This window comes from Triticum urartu, chromosome 2, assembly GCF_003073215.2.
Source record: "Triticum urartu cultivar G1812 chromosome 2, Tu2.1, whole genome shotgun sequence".
NCBI classification, from domain to species: Eukaryota; Viridiplantae; Streptophyta; class Magnoliopsida; order Poales; family Poaceae; genus Triticum; species Triticum urartu.
This window is the reverse complement of record NC_053023.1, coordinates 566,500,666-566,515,178: the sequence shown is the minus strand read 5'-3', so window position 1 is coordinate 566,515,178 and position 14,513 is coordinate 566,500,666. Positions and strand designations below refer to the sequence as shown.

The following is a 14,513-nucleotide window of genomic DNA, read 5'->3' as shown; positions in this document are numbered from 1 at the left end:
GTCCCAGAGGTGGTGTACGTTCTACTACTACTTAACAGCAAAACGCAAAATGGCAGGCAAATAATTCCACGGCTTGATGGCCCCTGCAACGCACAGATCATTGTTGTTCAGAGCCACACTGTAACTCAACAGAAGTGTGGGCACAAAGAAACCCCTCGAGCACCATGCAGCTTGGGAGACTAATCCAACTGGTCAAATTATACATGGCATAACATCTCAAGAAATTCCAGTTTTATTGCCAAAGCAAGTCTATATGTCAATGATTACTGTTCAAAATAACCACGAACACTTCAGGCGATCAGAATTATTTTGCACTCCTTGTCCTTGCCCATCTTTACACAGCTCGAATACTGGATGCCTGGTTAATGCTTAGGCTTATAAAGAGATTGCCAACCACTGCTATCATTTTAAATCTAACATAGTGTGAGAAATATAGTCTGCCAATGCTAGAAGATAGGTTAGACACCGTCGATATTAACTAACTTGCTTGATGCCTGACTCAAGGTATGAGATCACAAGGTCCGCTGTGTTACTTCCTGAAGCTATGACATTTCCAACAGCCAACCCATCCTTGTTATTTCCTACAAGACATCAAAGTTAAAGTTATAAGTTAACATCTAAGAGTCACTTGGCGGGATTACTATTTCTGGTTTGCTTGCTCTACAAATTTCCAACGAGACTGATTTTAGATGTTATACACGCATTCTTTTGTTAGAGCTTCATTTCCAGCAGACCAAGGAGCACCATAAATTTTCATGAGAAGTAACAAAAGTAAGGTGGCTTTATTGACTTGCCTGCATAGAAGAACCCTGGAAGATCACTTTCCATCTTTCCTATAGCTTCCAGTGCCGAATCATAATCATGGCCATACAAAGGAAAAGCATTTCTCCAATGTATATGTCTGAGTAACATAAGAAATACTAATAAATTACATGAGCATGAGACAGTGAAACAAATTGTGCACATTCTGAAATTCCCTAGAAGATGGAAAGCCACAACACAAGCACAGGAAGGGAAAGCATATAGGCCGATATGCGTGAATACTTACTTCACAAAAGTTGGCTGCCCCTTTACCCCCAGTAGCTTTGTAAGGTCAGATGTCACAAATCGTTTCAAGATAGGCCTGCAGAAGTAAAAAATTGGAATAATGTGCATAAGAAAAGAAGCATAATACAAGATCAAAAGGTTTTTACGTTGGAGCCCCAGCGAGATCTCTATTGTGGCTTCCCCCAATGAATGTTGTAAACAAGTACTGGTCATTAGGAGCTCGATCTGGGAACATCATAGAGGAGAAGAGAGTTCCTATACAAGAAACAGTCACGCACGTATAAATGAGGCTATGTTCTGGGAAAAAAGATGTAGTATGAAGCAATATAAAATCAGAATAAACTAATCACGAGTACACGAAAACTGGTAAAACAAGATTGTTTTGTGTACCGAACTGAGTGCAATGGTACTTCTGTAAATTGAAAACAGTTCAAGTATAAAGCTGAGGAACCTACCAAGCGTTTTCAAACCATGTTTTTGTTGTTCCTTAAAGGGTATCAAGACCCCAAATCCTTCCAGGGGTCTTTTGACGTCTTCCTTCTTAAATGCTGTTACCATGAGGGACAATGGCAGATAATCCACCTACAAATTAAATATGGCTTAAGATGAGATTCTGCTACACATGTAAAGTTATAAGAAGCCCGTGTATTTTATGACACGACATCAGTCACACATCTTTACAAAAAAGAAAGAAAGAACAAAATCAGTCTCATAGGTCATAAATGCAATGTTGTGATACAATAACTCGCAGGCTCTAACAACACTAAGTACGGTGTTGTGATATGATCTCCAAGTGCATATGTATCAAGAAAAATATAAAATAATAGCTACAGTGGTACTGGTACAACAGAGTATCTTAACAGTGGAAATGTGATTCCATTATGGCATTGTCTTGAAATCATATAAATTCACGTAGCAAGGAATCCTTTGATGATGGAGAAGCAATATAACCATCTTCACTTCAATTATGTATTCATGTCAGTAAAACAGAGTACAGTATGTCTAGCTTATATTCTTAATTACCAATATATTTCCAAAATATGTGTCACTCATTTTGTCCAGAAACAGGAGTTACTTAAAGTGCTAGCAAAAGCACTGAATACTGAAATAGACCATATCATTGATCTACTACTGTTCTCATATAGTTACTTTTTCATGCATTAATAAATACAGTTAGTCTGTCCGCCTTCTGAAATAGACCATATCACTGAACTACTACTATTTTCATAGATCCGTTCGTGACAAGGTACGGGAATGAATCATGTACATGCAAATGTAGAAGCAACAACAAACAGCAACAAGAAAGCCTTTCAGTCCCAAACAAGTTGGGTAGACTAGAGTTGAAACCCATAAGATATCGAAACCAAGTCATGGTTCTGGCACGTGGATAGCTAACTTCCACGCACCCCTGTCCATGGGAAAAAAACAAACCAGCAATATGGCTCTTGTAGTGATAGACCTGAGAAAAATGGAACTGCTGAAGGGATTGAGACAAATTTCCCCTAGCACCAATTTCTTTACAAGAGCAACCATTTCAATTATTGCATTTGATCTAAAATGGTGATCCTAACCTGACCTTAGGAAGAAAGTCTAGCACAAAGGGAGCTCCACCTTTTGTGAACTTCATCCTCTGGACATTGGACAGTGGAGCCTGCAGAGGGGAAAATGCAAGAGGTACATAATTTGGTTTTATGACCTACGTTTAATAGTAATAATAGCCAGTCATGCGTGAGTGCAGAAATATTAAGTATATTTTATAGATTGGCAGAAAGCAAATTTACCAGATTGTGTATCAAATGAACTTTGAAAAATAATGCAGATGAGTGATTCTTACTGTCATTATAACAGCATCAAAGGACTGGTTCTTTGCAAGCTCCTTACTACTAGCATCTTTTGAATCCACAAAAATTGACCACCCATCTGATGCAGAGAGTTCATCGCAGTTACACGCCAATGACAACACTTGTGTTCCAAGCTTCACATTACTATCTCCAACTTCCTTGTGAAGTGCATCTACTAGTGTCTGAAAAGCATTCAACAACATATGACTTCTAAAAAACAGATGTGAATATTAAGTTTTATGCACCAACCAGTAGAATCAAAAGTCTGAACTGATGGATGGAAAAGGTTGGACAAACCACATATACTACAACACCTGCATGGCTCGATAAGGCCTAAACGTGGACAGAAGGAGGGCAAGCAATATTTCCATTTAAATTGCAAAATCTGAGACTTGAATCCAAGGCCTCTTGGCTTTGATACCATATTAAATTTCATGTACCAACGAGAAGAACCAAAAATCCAAACTGATGGAGAAGGTTGGGCAATACACATATACGTCAACACCCCCTCTAGTGTGTGGCTCGATAAAGTCTAAACTGGCCATGAATGTTGTGTGATTCCACCATGCAACTATTTTGTGATGTTAGTCCTTTTGTATCATAGCTACCTTTGACTTATTTCTCATCTTGCAATACTGTTTCTCGACAACTACGTAGCTAAACATATTCATACACTTGGTCATATATTTGGGCTTTTGTTTGACATAGCTTTAACTAATATCCGCAAGCTAATAAACTTGTGCCAAGTCAATACAGAAATCAGCAGTGATCATGACAGGGTGTAAATGGATCGCTAAGCTGTACAATGGATATAAACATGGCAATATTCCTGGCTTGTGAAACATAAAATAGTGATGCTGGTTCATCGAGTGAACATGCATCCTTGAATGGCACAAAAATAACCATTCCTGCAGTGGCCAAGTAAATGCAGCTCTTTCAAATGGGACAGATGGAGTTTTTCCTTTTTTAGGGAACACAGATGGAGTTAATAGGGTATAGGGCCCATACGCGGGTTTTATTTTTATGTTGTTTACACTAACAAAGGAAATGACATGACACCATTGAAGGAATACCTGCATACCACCATGAAATGAAAATGAGGCCCGCTTGCTCCTTCCTTTTCCTGACGAAGTGCCTCCTTTCTTTGCTGAATCACCTTTAGCTGTTAGTTTTGACAAGATGGCACCAACGATGAGAGAACCATACCTGAGAGCATTGAAGGAGTGTGAATCACCATAACTGGGAACAAATATTGTTGCTAGCCAAATTTACGACAACAACATGCTTTAGTGCAAATGACAAGTTGAAACCGCAAACGTAGTGTGTCCCATTTGAAAAAAACTAGTACAAAATCTATTATCATGATAGCAAACATTTTTCTGAATAATGGTGTTGTAGCCCTTTATATTTATAATAATTTATGTCGGCAATTTGTATAGGCATGGATTGATGTTCAAAAAGATGCATATCATCGGGCTAATTAGAAAATATTTCACTCGAAATGAAAATTACAGTATGATTTCGGGAAGATGCATATTATTGGGCTAATTAGGAAATATTATCTTAAATGAAAATTACAATATGATTTTTTGTTCTAGAAGATGCATATTATCAGGATAATTAGGAAATATTTCTCTCAAACTAATCAGTTCTGTTGCATGGCCAATTAGTCCAACTCCATCAGTAAAAATAGAAAATAAAGTAATATTTGGAGAAAAGCAGAATATCAAATAAAGAGGAAAACACATGGAGATAGATAGTGCACACATAAGCAGTATTAAAGGGTGAACATTCCGTCAATGCCCAATTCAAGGAAGTCCAACAGGGAAAAAGAAAGGCAGTTCAGTAACAAGCTAACAGCAGGACCCAAGAAAGCAATGCAAGAAACAAGGATATCTGAAAATGACATTTTCACTTGTAGAATCTTTACATAGGTTAAACTGATATACATGCTGTAACATAAAAAAATGCATGGGAGATAGCAAAAGCAAAAACATGGACAAGACAACAAATGAAAATGTAGAAGTGAGAATAGATCACTGCGAGCAAATAAAAAAAAGTACAAACTTACTTCTTTTCTAAATTCCATAACCCTGGAAATGCATGACGAATCTGCAAAAAATAGTTGTTACTCAAAGCCAGCACAGTTAATTAACAAGGTGATATGGTCTGGAATAATAATTACTATTAGATTATCAACATTAAGCAAGCATCACATGGAAAGGTCATATGGTGTTTGTGCACATAATGCAGTAGTAACTTACAGATAATGACTCAGGATCTCCTGCACTTGTTCCAGCTACAAATGGATCAATAAGATAGTCAACAACCTGTAATCAACATGGAAATTCATAGCCATGGCGGTTACAATACGAGCTGCAGAGCTTTTAACTCTATATGATTGAATTACTGATGATCCGTAAGGAAAGAACTCACCTCTTTCCCAAAATGGCGTTCAAAAAAACTCCCAACGCTGTAAAGTTGTCAAAACAGGGACATTCAATTATCTCCTTTAAACAAATAATACATACTACAAACAGTCATGGTGCGCTATATATGCCTTTCCCCTACATAAAACTGCAAGCAGATGAGGCTTAAGGAACACTAGAGTACCAGACAGCCTCTCGGATCCTAAAAACTTCATACGGAAGGTCACCATTTATTATCTTGTTAGCATTTGGCATCTACACCAATGCAAAACACCAAGTGTGAAGGTTCACCTCTCGCGCAAATGCTCGTCAGACACTTTTTTGGAGTTCCTTGTGCTAGATTTTTCATAGAGAAATGGTTCCAGAAATAACTTGAACTGCAAGGGTAAGAAAGAATTCAGAGCAGAATCAAATTTGAAAGGAAAAGACCTGGAGAATCTACAAATTGTCAATTAGTTACTGAAACCAGCTAATTCAGGTCATGGTAGTGGGCACTAAACTAACACTAGCAATCGATAAAATGTTTGTATTTGTTATGCATTCCAATCTATCAGTGGCACTGGCAATAAATAACTCATTTAGAAGGGGTTAGTGTGCCATGTAACATGTACTGTAGGCTGAAGTAGTTCGTACTAAATAGCAGGATATACCTTTGATTTCGTAGAAAGAACAGTGCTTTTCATTAGCGCGATGGGATCTGAAGGGATCTTATGGAACAAAAAGGAGAAGACTCAAGGGTGAGCTACAATAAGAAAAATGGAAAAGGAGATGCATGATTACATGGAAAACCTATTTACCAGTGCTGGCGCTCCATCCTTAACAGTATAACGCTTGTGCTGGGAGTTAGGCTGAAATAGACATTGAACTTGTAAGGTAATTCATTGATGGGAACAATTTACAGACGACAATGCAGAATGCAAACATAACTAATTATTCGAAGATAGCATTGGCACATACATACTGCAGTCTGTCCTCAAGACCAAGATCGTCGATTAGTCTACTAGCCTCCAATGCACTTTCTGTCTGCGGGTGACAGGATCAGGTTATGTCATCAGCTAATCTTCTAGGTTCCATTTCAGTTTTGAATTCTAATAAGGAGAGGAGTGCATGCCCCAACAGCACACACAAACACATGCTTCTTATATACTAGCAAGCAATTGCGACAAGGAGCAGTAAACCATAATGTACACAGGTCGCACCATTCGCTCCAACACTCGCCACAATCCGTGGCATACAGAGACAGCGCTACACAACGCCACAAGTTATTCACAAACAGAAATGAGCTCACCATAGTGTTGGCTCCTTCGTCCCAGAGGAATCCGCCGTCGGAGCTGGTCCGTATCTTCCCTCCCGCGCGGTCTTCCGCCTCGAACACAGTGACCCGCACGCCGCTCTTCCTCAGCCTGTACGCCGCCACGAGCCCACTGCACGGAGTCACCATTCCGTCAAACACCTGACGTGCGCGAGCGCAAAACCCCCACCCGAGAATTCGGCGCGAAATCGTGTGGACTCACCTGACGCCGGCGCCGACGACGGCGACCGACCTGGCGCGGGGGTCGTCGGAGGCGGCCATGGCGAGCACGGGGCGGAGGCGGCGCCCGCGCGCGGAGGCGAAGCGGGTGGGAGCGTGGGACGAGCAGGAGGAGGAGGAGGGGGCGGTGGCGGAAGTGAGCATTTGATTCGGGGTTTGGATGGGGAGAGGAGCCGCTCGTCGTTTTTCTCCGTCGCTGTCGCCGATCGGAGCCGCGGAGTACTAGTAGGTACGGGGTGGGTAGACCAGTCAGTGGGTCGAAACCGGAGGCGGCGCCCTGGTTATGCCACGACGAGTGCTCTGCGTCATCGCCTTCGCGATCGCTATGCCATCGGCTGTTCCGGGAGCACGTACTAAAAATTATTTTACTCGGACGGGAGAAGAAGCTCTTCTCTTCTCCCAGTCGCAGTTGAACGTCCGTACGATTTCGCTAGTTGTATTTTACACATGGAGCTTCACGAGCGCACACATTTTTGGTGAATGTGACGGTACAGTACCACCACACATTCTACAGGGTTACAGTTTACACTTGTCGCCGCCGCCGCCGCCTGGCGTCGTCCACTTCTTGATGAGGCAGGTGATGGCCCTGGCCAGCCGCTTGGACTTGGACCTGCTCAGCCGCGCCGGCGGCTTCTTGCCCTCGCCGCTCTGCTCGGACGCCGCCGTCTTCCCCGCAGCGGCATCCTCCTGCTGTTGCTGCTGCTGCTGCTCCTCCTCCTCCTGTTCCTGCTGCGCGGCGGCCTGGCTGGCCACCTCGAGCAGCTCCACCCGCGGCTGCTGCTGCTCCAGCTCGCGCTGCCGCTGCTCCCGGAACAGCCGGAGCAGCCTCTGCGCCTTGTCCTTGGCCTTGCCCGTGCCGTTCGCCGTCAGCGAGACCAGCGCCGGGATCACGCCCTCCTGCAGCACCGTCTGGCTGCACCCCTCGTCGCCGTTGCAGATCATCCACAGGCACGACACCGCCTTCTCCTGCTCCGCCGCCTCGCCGTTGTCCAGGATGAACACGATGTCGCCCACGATGGCCTGGTTCGCCGCGATCTCCTTCTTCCCGGGCCAGCTCAGCGCCAGGTTGATCAGCAAGGTCAGGGCCTGGTCCGTCCACGGCGACGACGGCGCCAGGACGGTGTGGATGCTGTGGACCACGCCCGACGAGAGGAGCGCCGGGATGTTGGGCGCGTGCAGGGACAGGTTGTACAGCGTCAGGAGCGCGTCCAGCCGGCACGTGTCGCTCCGGTACCCTTCTTCTTGCAGGCACCTGATCAGGACAGGGATGACTTCGCTCGAGCCGATGATGGCCTGCGCCTCCTCCAGGCAAGACAGGTTGAGGTACATCGCCACCGCAGCCTCGCAGGTCTCCGGTTTCTGCATCATCTGCTCCATCAGAGGGATAACTCCAGCTGAGAGCAGCTGCCGCTTGTTCCTACAGGGCAGACATAGAGCTGAAATGATCAGGCCAAAGAACTGAGCTAAGATCATCTGATCTACCTATGCTTGTTGCAAAGAGCCTTTTCTCTGACACTGTGATTTGAAGGAGAAAGAAACAGGAATGAATGATCTGTATGTGATATTTACCTGTTATTGCTGACAGCAAGATTGAAAAGAGCCATTGTTCCGACCTCCTGAGATTGCACGTCTTCTCTGCTGAGAGCCATCTTCAGGAAGCAGGTGAGTGGCTCGGTAATACCATTAGCACCCACATAGTCCCTGAGCTCATCATCACCCTTCAGCTGGAACCTGACCTGCTCGACCACCTCACGCTGCTCATCGATGCACTCACCACCCTTGCTTAGCACACACAGCCAGCGTTCACATCTCTCGGGTGCAGCCTCTACAGGGTTATTCTGAAAAGAGCACTTCTCCACAGAGACCTCCTCTTCTTCTTCGCATGTCTCAGATGTCGCCTCCCTGGAATTATGGCTAGAGCACTTCTCCAAAGCAACATCGGTGTTCAACTTGTCGTCTTTTGCGTCTTTTGCGCCTGCGTCTTCGAACAAAATCGTGCTAACACCATTCGTCACCACGCATTTGCTACTCTTTAGAGATGTTATCCTCAAATATTTGAGCTTTGGAGATTCTGGAGGGGCGGAGGGAACTGGAACCCCATTTTGTTCACACCAGGATGTTATCAGACCCTTGATGCAGTAATTAGGTGTCACGGAAAGCTGGGGTAACTCTTTCCGAGTTTTGGGGCAGGTTGTATTCCCACTGTTAAACCATTTCTCGATGCAAGCCCGCTCGTAGGTCTGACCAGATGCGATAACAACAGGGTCATACATGAGCTGCAGAGAGATTGGACACCTTAGTTCCTCAGGTGGCAATGGCATGCTCCCTGATAGCCCTTTAATCTGCTTGAAATTGATGGAGCCAGACCTAGGCAGGAGCTTCTCGAGAGAAGGGAGATTTCCTTGGAGATCAATTGAGCTGGATATTGAAGTGAAGGAGCACGAAGGACTTGAGGACTGGGAGTTGACGGAATCCATTGTTTCGCTCCTGAAATGACTTGAATATTTCCTCATAAGATGCAGCAGATAGGATGCTATTGATTCTTTCTTCGTGTCTTCTTCTGCCTGGGCTCTTTCAAGAAGTCTTCTAATTGCTCTTCTCTCAGTAAGAGCCGCAGCAGATGATGTAATGCCAGCTCTCAAAATAGTTTGCCGAAAGAATTCAAGTTCATTTTCATCAAGGAATCCATTGGATTTCTTCTCATTCTGAATTATCTGTTTCACTTGATCACCAACTTGCTTTTCAGCCTGATCCAAAGCAAAAACTGAATTCTCCAGCTCATTTGCAATCTCTGGGATCTGAAATTTTCCAACAACAAATAATTATCGAAGGGTTTCGCCAAAAATATATCATCTGAAGAATAGGCATGCAAAAAAAAAACATGAGAAAACAATTAGCGACTACATCAAGGTAGTGAAGAAGAATCGATGCTATGATATAAAAAACTACAACTCCCTGCTTATGGTGAATCCGTCCATGATGAGCATTATATTCTGTAGTAGAAATTCTAGAAATACGTTTGTACATGACCAGTGAAAACCTGAGAATTAATTGCTTCTGGAAGTGTTTCTTCCAACTGGTGAAGACTTTCTAAAAGAGCGCGTCTTGCTTTCTCAAATTTTGTAAGAACACATTCTGCTGTTAGGGCCTGCAATACAATAACCACGTTAAATCAGAACATTGCATTGCTGTAAAAGGAAACAGAAATATGAGAAAAATTGTTCTCTAACATCAGGCATATCCACCAAGTTTGATGAGCGAGATTGTCCAACTAGCATTAACAATTTTATAATGTAGCAGTGCAGTAAAAGAACAGATCGTGTATACATAGTCTGATAAGCTTTTACTTCTCAAACATGGAGAGCAAGCATATTCATACAAATGAAAATTATTTACCAAGTAAAGCTTGCTACACTCTGAGCAATACTGAAGTAGATTCTTGGCTTTATCAACAGCTATGCGCAAGGAGCTCAACGCCAGAAGTCCAGAATTACTTCCAGGTTTTGTACTCTCAAGGGCAGGGATGGCAATTGAAACTTCATGAACTACAGTGTAAAGTTTCTTACATAGTTCACCATGTAGCTGCACAAATAATCAAATAGCAATCCAAATGAATCTACAATGTTAATATGCCATATTATTGCATAAGCAAAGTACTTCCAACGACAGAGTCAAAGACAGGAAATGTAAGAAAAAAACAGCAGCGTTTATCACAGTTTTCTAACTTACTGTTTGGTGACATCAGAGTGTTCTCACAGAAGAGTCTTATCATATATTCCCTCCGTTCACAAATATAAGATGTTTTAACATTTTTATGAATTGGATGTATATAGACACGTTGTAGTTTGCTTGTTTTCCCATTTCAGTCTGTATGTAATCCATATTGAAGTATCCAAAAGATCTTGTATTTGTGAACAGAGGGAGTACAATACAAACTGGTGGTGGTATTTACTGGATGCAATTTTATTTTCTAGCACAAGAGTGCTTATATACATAACTACATAATCATCACAAGGCACATAGGAAGTGGAGTCAATGATCAGAAGCTGTGTTCAATGCCTTCCTATATCTAAAGACAGTCCACAGAGAACAGCAAGATTACAATCTCATTACCATTGCTGAATTAATAGCTTTTGGTGGAATTTGGGGATCAGCCAGATTACCTTCCAATTGCCAGCAACAACAAAGTCCGCGTCAACCTCAACCCTCTCCATGGCGTCCTTTTAGTCAAATTTCATCTGCAAAGAGAGCAATGTATTGAACATGATATTGCTCATAATCCCCAGCACAAATATGTGATAGGTAACTGGCAAAAGTTTCTTTAATGTTTACAAATTGATTGCATTGGTATATATACAAGAAACGGCTCAAATCTCTCACCATGAGTCAGTATAACTAACTTAAATGCAAAATAAATATCAAGTTCTACTTGAACTGATGCCTATAGCTTACATAAATGGCATTGATCACATAACCTGAAAGAAAAGCATGTCATCAATTAAGTATGCAGTATGTAACCTTAACAACATGAAAAATAGCACCAGAAAAAGAAGGTGGCAAAAGTTCTATGGCCTTCTGATTCACCCACAATTAGCACAAGATTAGAAAATAATAAATCAAACCAATTTAACAAGAGAAGAAGAAAAAGGATGTCTAATCTCTGCAGTTATGCAATCGAAATTGTAAGATGGAAACTCCAGCAACCTTGTTGGTACGGATTCCATCAAGGTGCTTTTGTGTCTAAAAACTGATTTTTGCCAGTTGGGCCAGCTAAAAATGGAGCAATGACAGCATATTTCATGGACCGAAGAGCTAAACTCGGATGCGAGTTGTTTGCGTTCAAATACGTAGAGAAAGCTAGATTCTGAATTGTAACATGCAAACTCCATATATTTCTACAAAATAGCATAAGTGCATCTACCACTGATTTCGACAGCCTAAAGACATTATGTGTAGTTTTTAGTAAATGAGCCAACACGTCTGGTTTTGGTATGGCAGGGGCAGGCAGGATGCTCTCTATTGTCAGCATATATTCAGCCACATTGAATAAATAAGGTCGTAAAATATAGTTTAAGCTACACGAATTCCATCTCCATAGTATCACCACGAAGATTGGAGCTCTAATCCATGAGGAACCCAACGCATGCACAAGCTGCAAAGTTAGCAGCGTTCCTCCTCCTCCAACCCCCATCGTCATATAATTCGATAACTGTAGAAATCGAACGAAACCGTCCATACCTGACGGAGACAGGGTGAAGAAGGAGCCGAACCTTAAATTTCCCCATTGCAGGGCAACTTCATCAACTGCTCCGCCTTCAGGTTCTTCCAACCCCCAACCCCCCCACCCTTGGTCCAGAGGCGCTTAACTTGGCGCGAGACGGAGAGATGGGAGGAGGGCGGGGAGAAGAGAAAAATGGCCGTGGAGTCGAACCGCGAATAGCACGGGTGCGCCCCCGCGGGGACGGTGGAGGCTGCCGTCCTCGCTGGGCCCCGGAAACCTCGTGCTCCGGAGGGTAAATTTAGGGCCTCCGCCCCCGTTCCCGCTCGCGGAGCTAACCGACGGCGTTCGGATTCGGTTGGCGAGAAAAGGCTGCGCCATTTGCGCATGGAAGCGGCGTGCGCGGCCGCGGGTTGCGGGGCTACAGCTGAGCGCGCGCGGTTGCGGCCACGGCGGCCGGGGTAGGGGTCAAGCGCGTATGGCTGGCAGACCTGGCGGTCAGCTTGGGGGCTCTGCGTTGGGGCAGCGCAAGGTGCGGGGGGCGAGGGTTGCTGCAACGAAATTGCTCTGCTCTTGCTGCAATGGCCGTTCGCGCGAGGCGCCGGGCCGCAGGCACCCTGGGGGTGCTATGCCATTCCATTACTCTCGTCTTTGTGACAGGCGCGGGGCCGAGCTTGGGGGCGATTTTTTATCTTTTATTTTGAGCTGAAAAAACCATTCCACTACTCTTGTTTCCGTGCGACACAGTATAATTTCATTTGGTATCATTGGGGTTTTCTTTTTTCTTTTGCATGACGATATCACCGCGTCTCATCATTATTATTGCGATAGTGACTAGGAACAAAGGACCGGAGACCTACCTATAGTGACGTCAAAGTACCAGTGGCCATGGAGGTTCGGTTGAAATTGGTTACGACGACGTCGAGTTGGCGGCGGAGGAAGACTCGACATGAAGGTCAGCCGTCCGGTGATGTGGAATGTAGTGGTGATAGCACGCGCCCCATTCCCTTTGGCATTTAACTAGGAAGGTGTCAGTACATTGCAACGATATCTACATGTTCACAAGATTGAAAACTTGAAAACAAATATGTTAAATTTCACGCGAAATGTATTCCTCTTTTTTTTCTTATTATATGAGGTGGGGAGGGATGGGGCTGGTCTAGAGAGAGGTTTTCTGCAAACGTAGGTTGGAGTGGTTGTAACCCGTCGGCAACTCTAATTCATTATACGTTAAATCAGATTCATCAAATGTATACGGATACAACCATCTAGATATGTCCATGTATAACATTAGAGGAGCCGGCCGTCCAACCCGGTTGACAGAGTACTGGACTAGCTGTACTCACCACGTCGTCTCTTGGTCAGGTGGGTCGGGTCGGGGACATCATGGAGGTTCATCAGGGGCCACGTCAAGAAGGCCCGTGACGCATACAAGGAAAATCAAGAAGTCTTGCTGCTAAAGACAAGAACTCCTAATCCGTGGAGGACTCCTCTCCACCGGCGTAGCCGACAAGGATTCTTGTTATTCTAGGCCTCTGGTAGTCTTATATAAATCATTTGAAAGGACATGCGGTGCCCCATGTGTGGTTTTGGTAATTGATGACATTCTCTATGGACTAATGGTTGCTTTGAGTTATATTGGAAGGATTTGTCCATAGGCATTTCTTGAAGTCCATGTGTTGGTTTCAAGGAGTTTATGAGTTGACCAAGGTGCTAGTAAGGAATTATTCAAAGATTGGTCATGTGAGTGTTGAGTTTATTGCAAGCATGTCTTGAAGAAGAAGATCATGTGATCATTCATGTTTACCTTCAAGACATCATCCAAATGAAGAGAGTTGGAAACATTCAAGATTGATCAAGGCTAAGTCCAGAGTGAATCAAGTTGATCGACTCACAAAGCATAGAAGAAGTACCGAGAGGGATCAAGTGATCCCATGGTATGGTAAGCATTGTCCATTGCGCTTTGTGTACTAACTCATAGTCTATGTGAGAGTCCTATGTGGGGTTAGGTACGTGTCCATGGTCCTGCGTCAAGAGGAAGATATCACTCACCCCATGGAGAGAATGACATCAAGTGGTGATCGTCATCAAGATTGCCGTGTGCAAGTTCAAGTGGGGCATCACGAAGAGATCATGTAACGCCCTCAATGCGGCTATATTTCCCACGTGTCGAAGCATGACTTAGAGGCATAACCGCATTGAAAGCAATGTCGTAAGTGAGGTAATCTTCACACAACCCATGTAATACATAAGGGAAAAGATATATAGTTGGCTTACAATCGCCACTTCACACAAATACATGAATAAAGCATTACAACATACAAATACAATCAAGGTCCGACTACGGAACCAAAATAAAAGAAGAACCCCAAATGCGACAAGGTCCCCGATCGACCCCAACTAGGCTCCACTACTGATCAACTAGAACGAAACAACACAAAGGACAA

General features: G+C 43.7%; 2 protein-coding genes across 10 annotated transcripts; both read right to left on the bottom strand.

Annotated features, from left to right (window-relative positions):
• Positions 1-214: 214 nt before the first annotated feature.
• Positions 215-7,159, bottom strand: LOC125538810 (protoporphyrinogen oxidase, mitochondrial). The gene is made up of 17 exons (XM_048702107.1): positions 6,832-7,159; positions 6,606-6,741; positions 6,275-6,340; positions 6,115-6,165; positions 5,968-6,024; positions 5,609-5,694; positions 5,325-5,361; positions 5,153-5,218; positions 4,960-5,000; positions 3,962-4,094; positions 2,882-3,070; positions 2,624-2,698; positions 1,503-1,629; positions 1,194-1,302; positions 1,049-1,123; positions 795-901; positions 215-581 (listed from the first exon to the last, which is right to left on the bottom strand). The coding sequence occupies exons 1-17, from the start codon at positions 6,990-6,992 to the stop codon at positions 475-477; spliced, it is 1,623 nt and encodes a 540-aa protein (XP_048558064.1). The 5' UTR covers positions 6,993-7,159; the 3' UTR covers positions 215-474.
• A 32-nt stretch (positions 7,160-7,191) lies between these two features.
• Positions 7,192-12,725, bottom strand: LOC125538808 (U-box domain-containing protein 7-like). Of its 9 annotated transcripts, XM_048702101.1 has the most exons (7): positions 12,119-12,725; positions 11,229-11,323; positions 11,012-11,086; positions 10,245-10,430; positions 9,889-9,996; positions 8,418-9,646; positions 7,192-8,265 (listed from the first exon to the last, which is right to left on the bottom strand). In XM_048702101.1, the coding sequence occupies exons 3-7, from the start codon at positions 11,060-11,062 to the stop codon at positions 7,365-7,367; spliced, it is 2,475 nt and encodes an 824-aa protein (XP_048558058.1). In that variant the 5' UTR covers positions 11,063-11,086; positions 11,229-11,323; positions 12,119-12,725; the 3' UTR covers positions 7,192-7,364. The 9 variants fall into 9 exon arrangements, with proteins under 9 accessions (XP_048558058.1, XP_048558057.1, XP_048558055.1 ...); XM_048702100.1 differs by having other exon boundaries at positions 11,229-12,725; XM_048702098.1 differs by lacking the exon at positions 11,229-11,323 and having other exon boundaries at positions 12,087-12,725.
• Between the last annotated feature and the right edge of the window lie 1,788 nt (positions 12,726-14,513).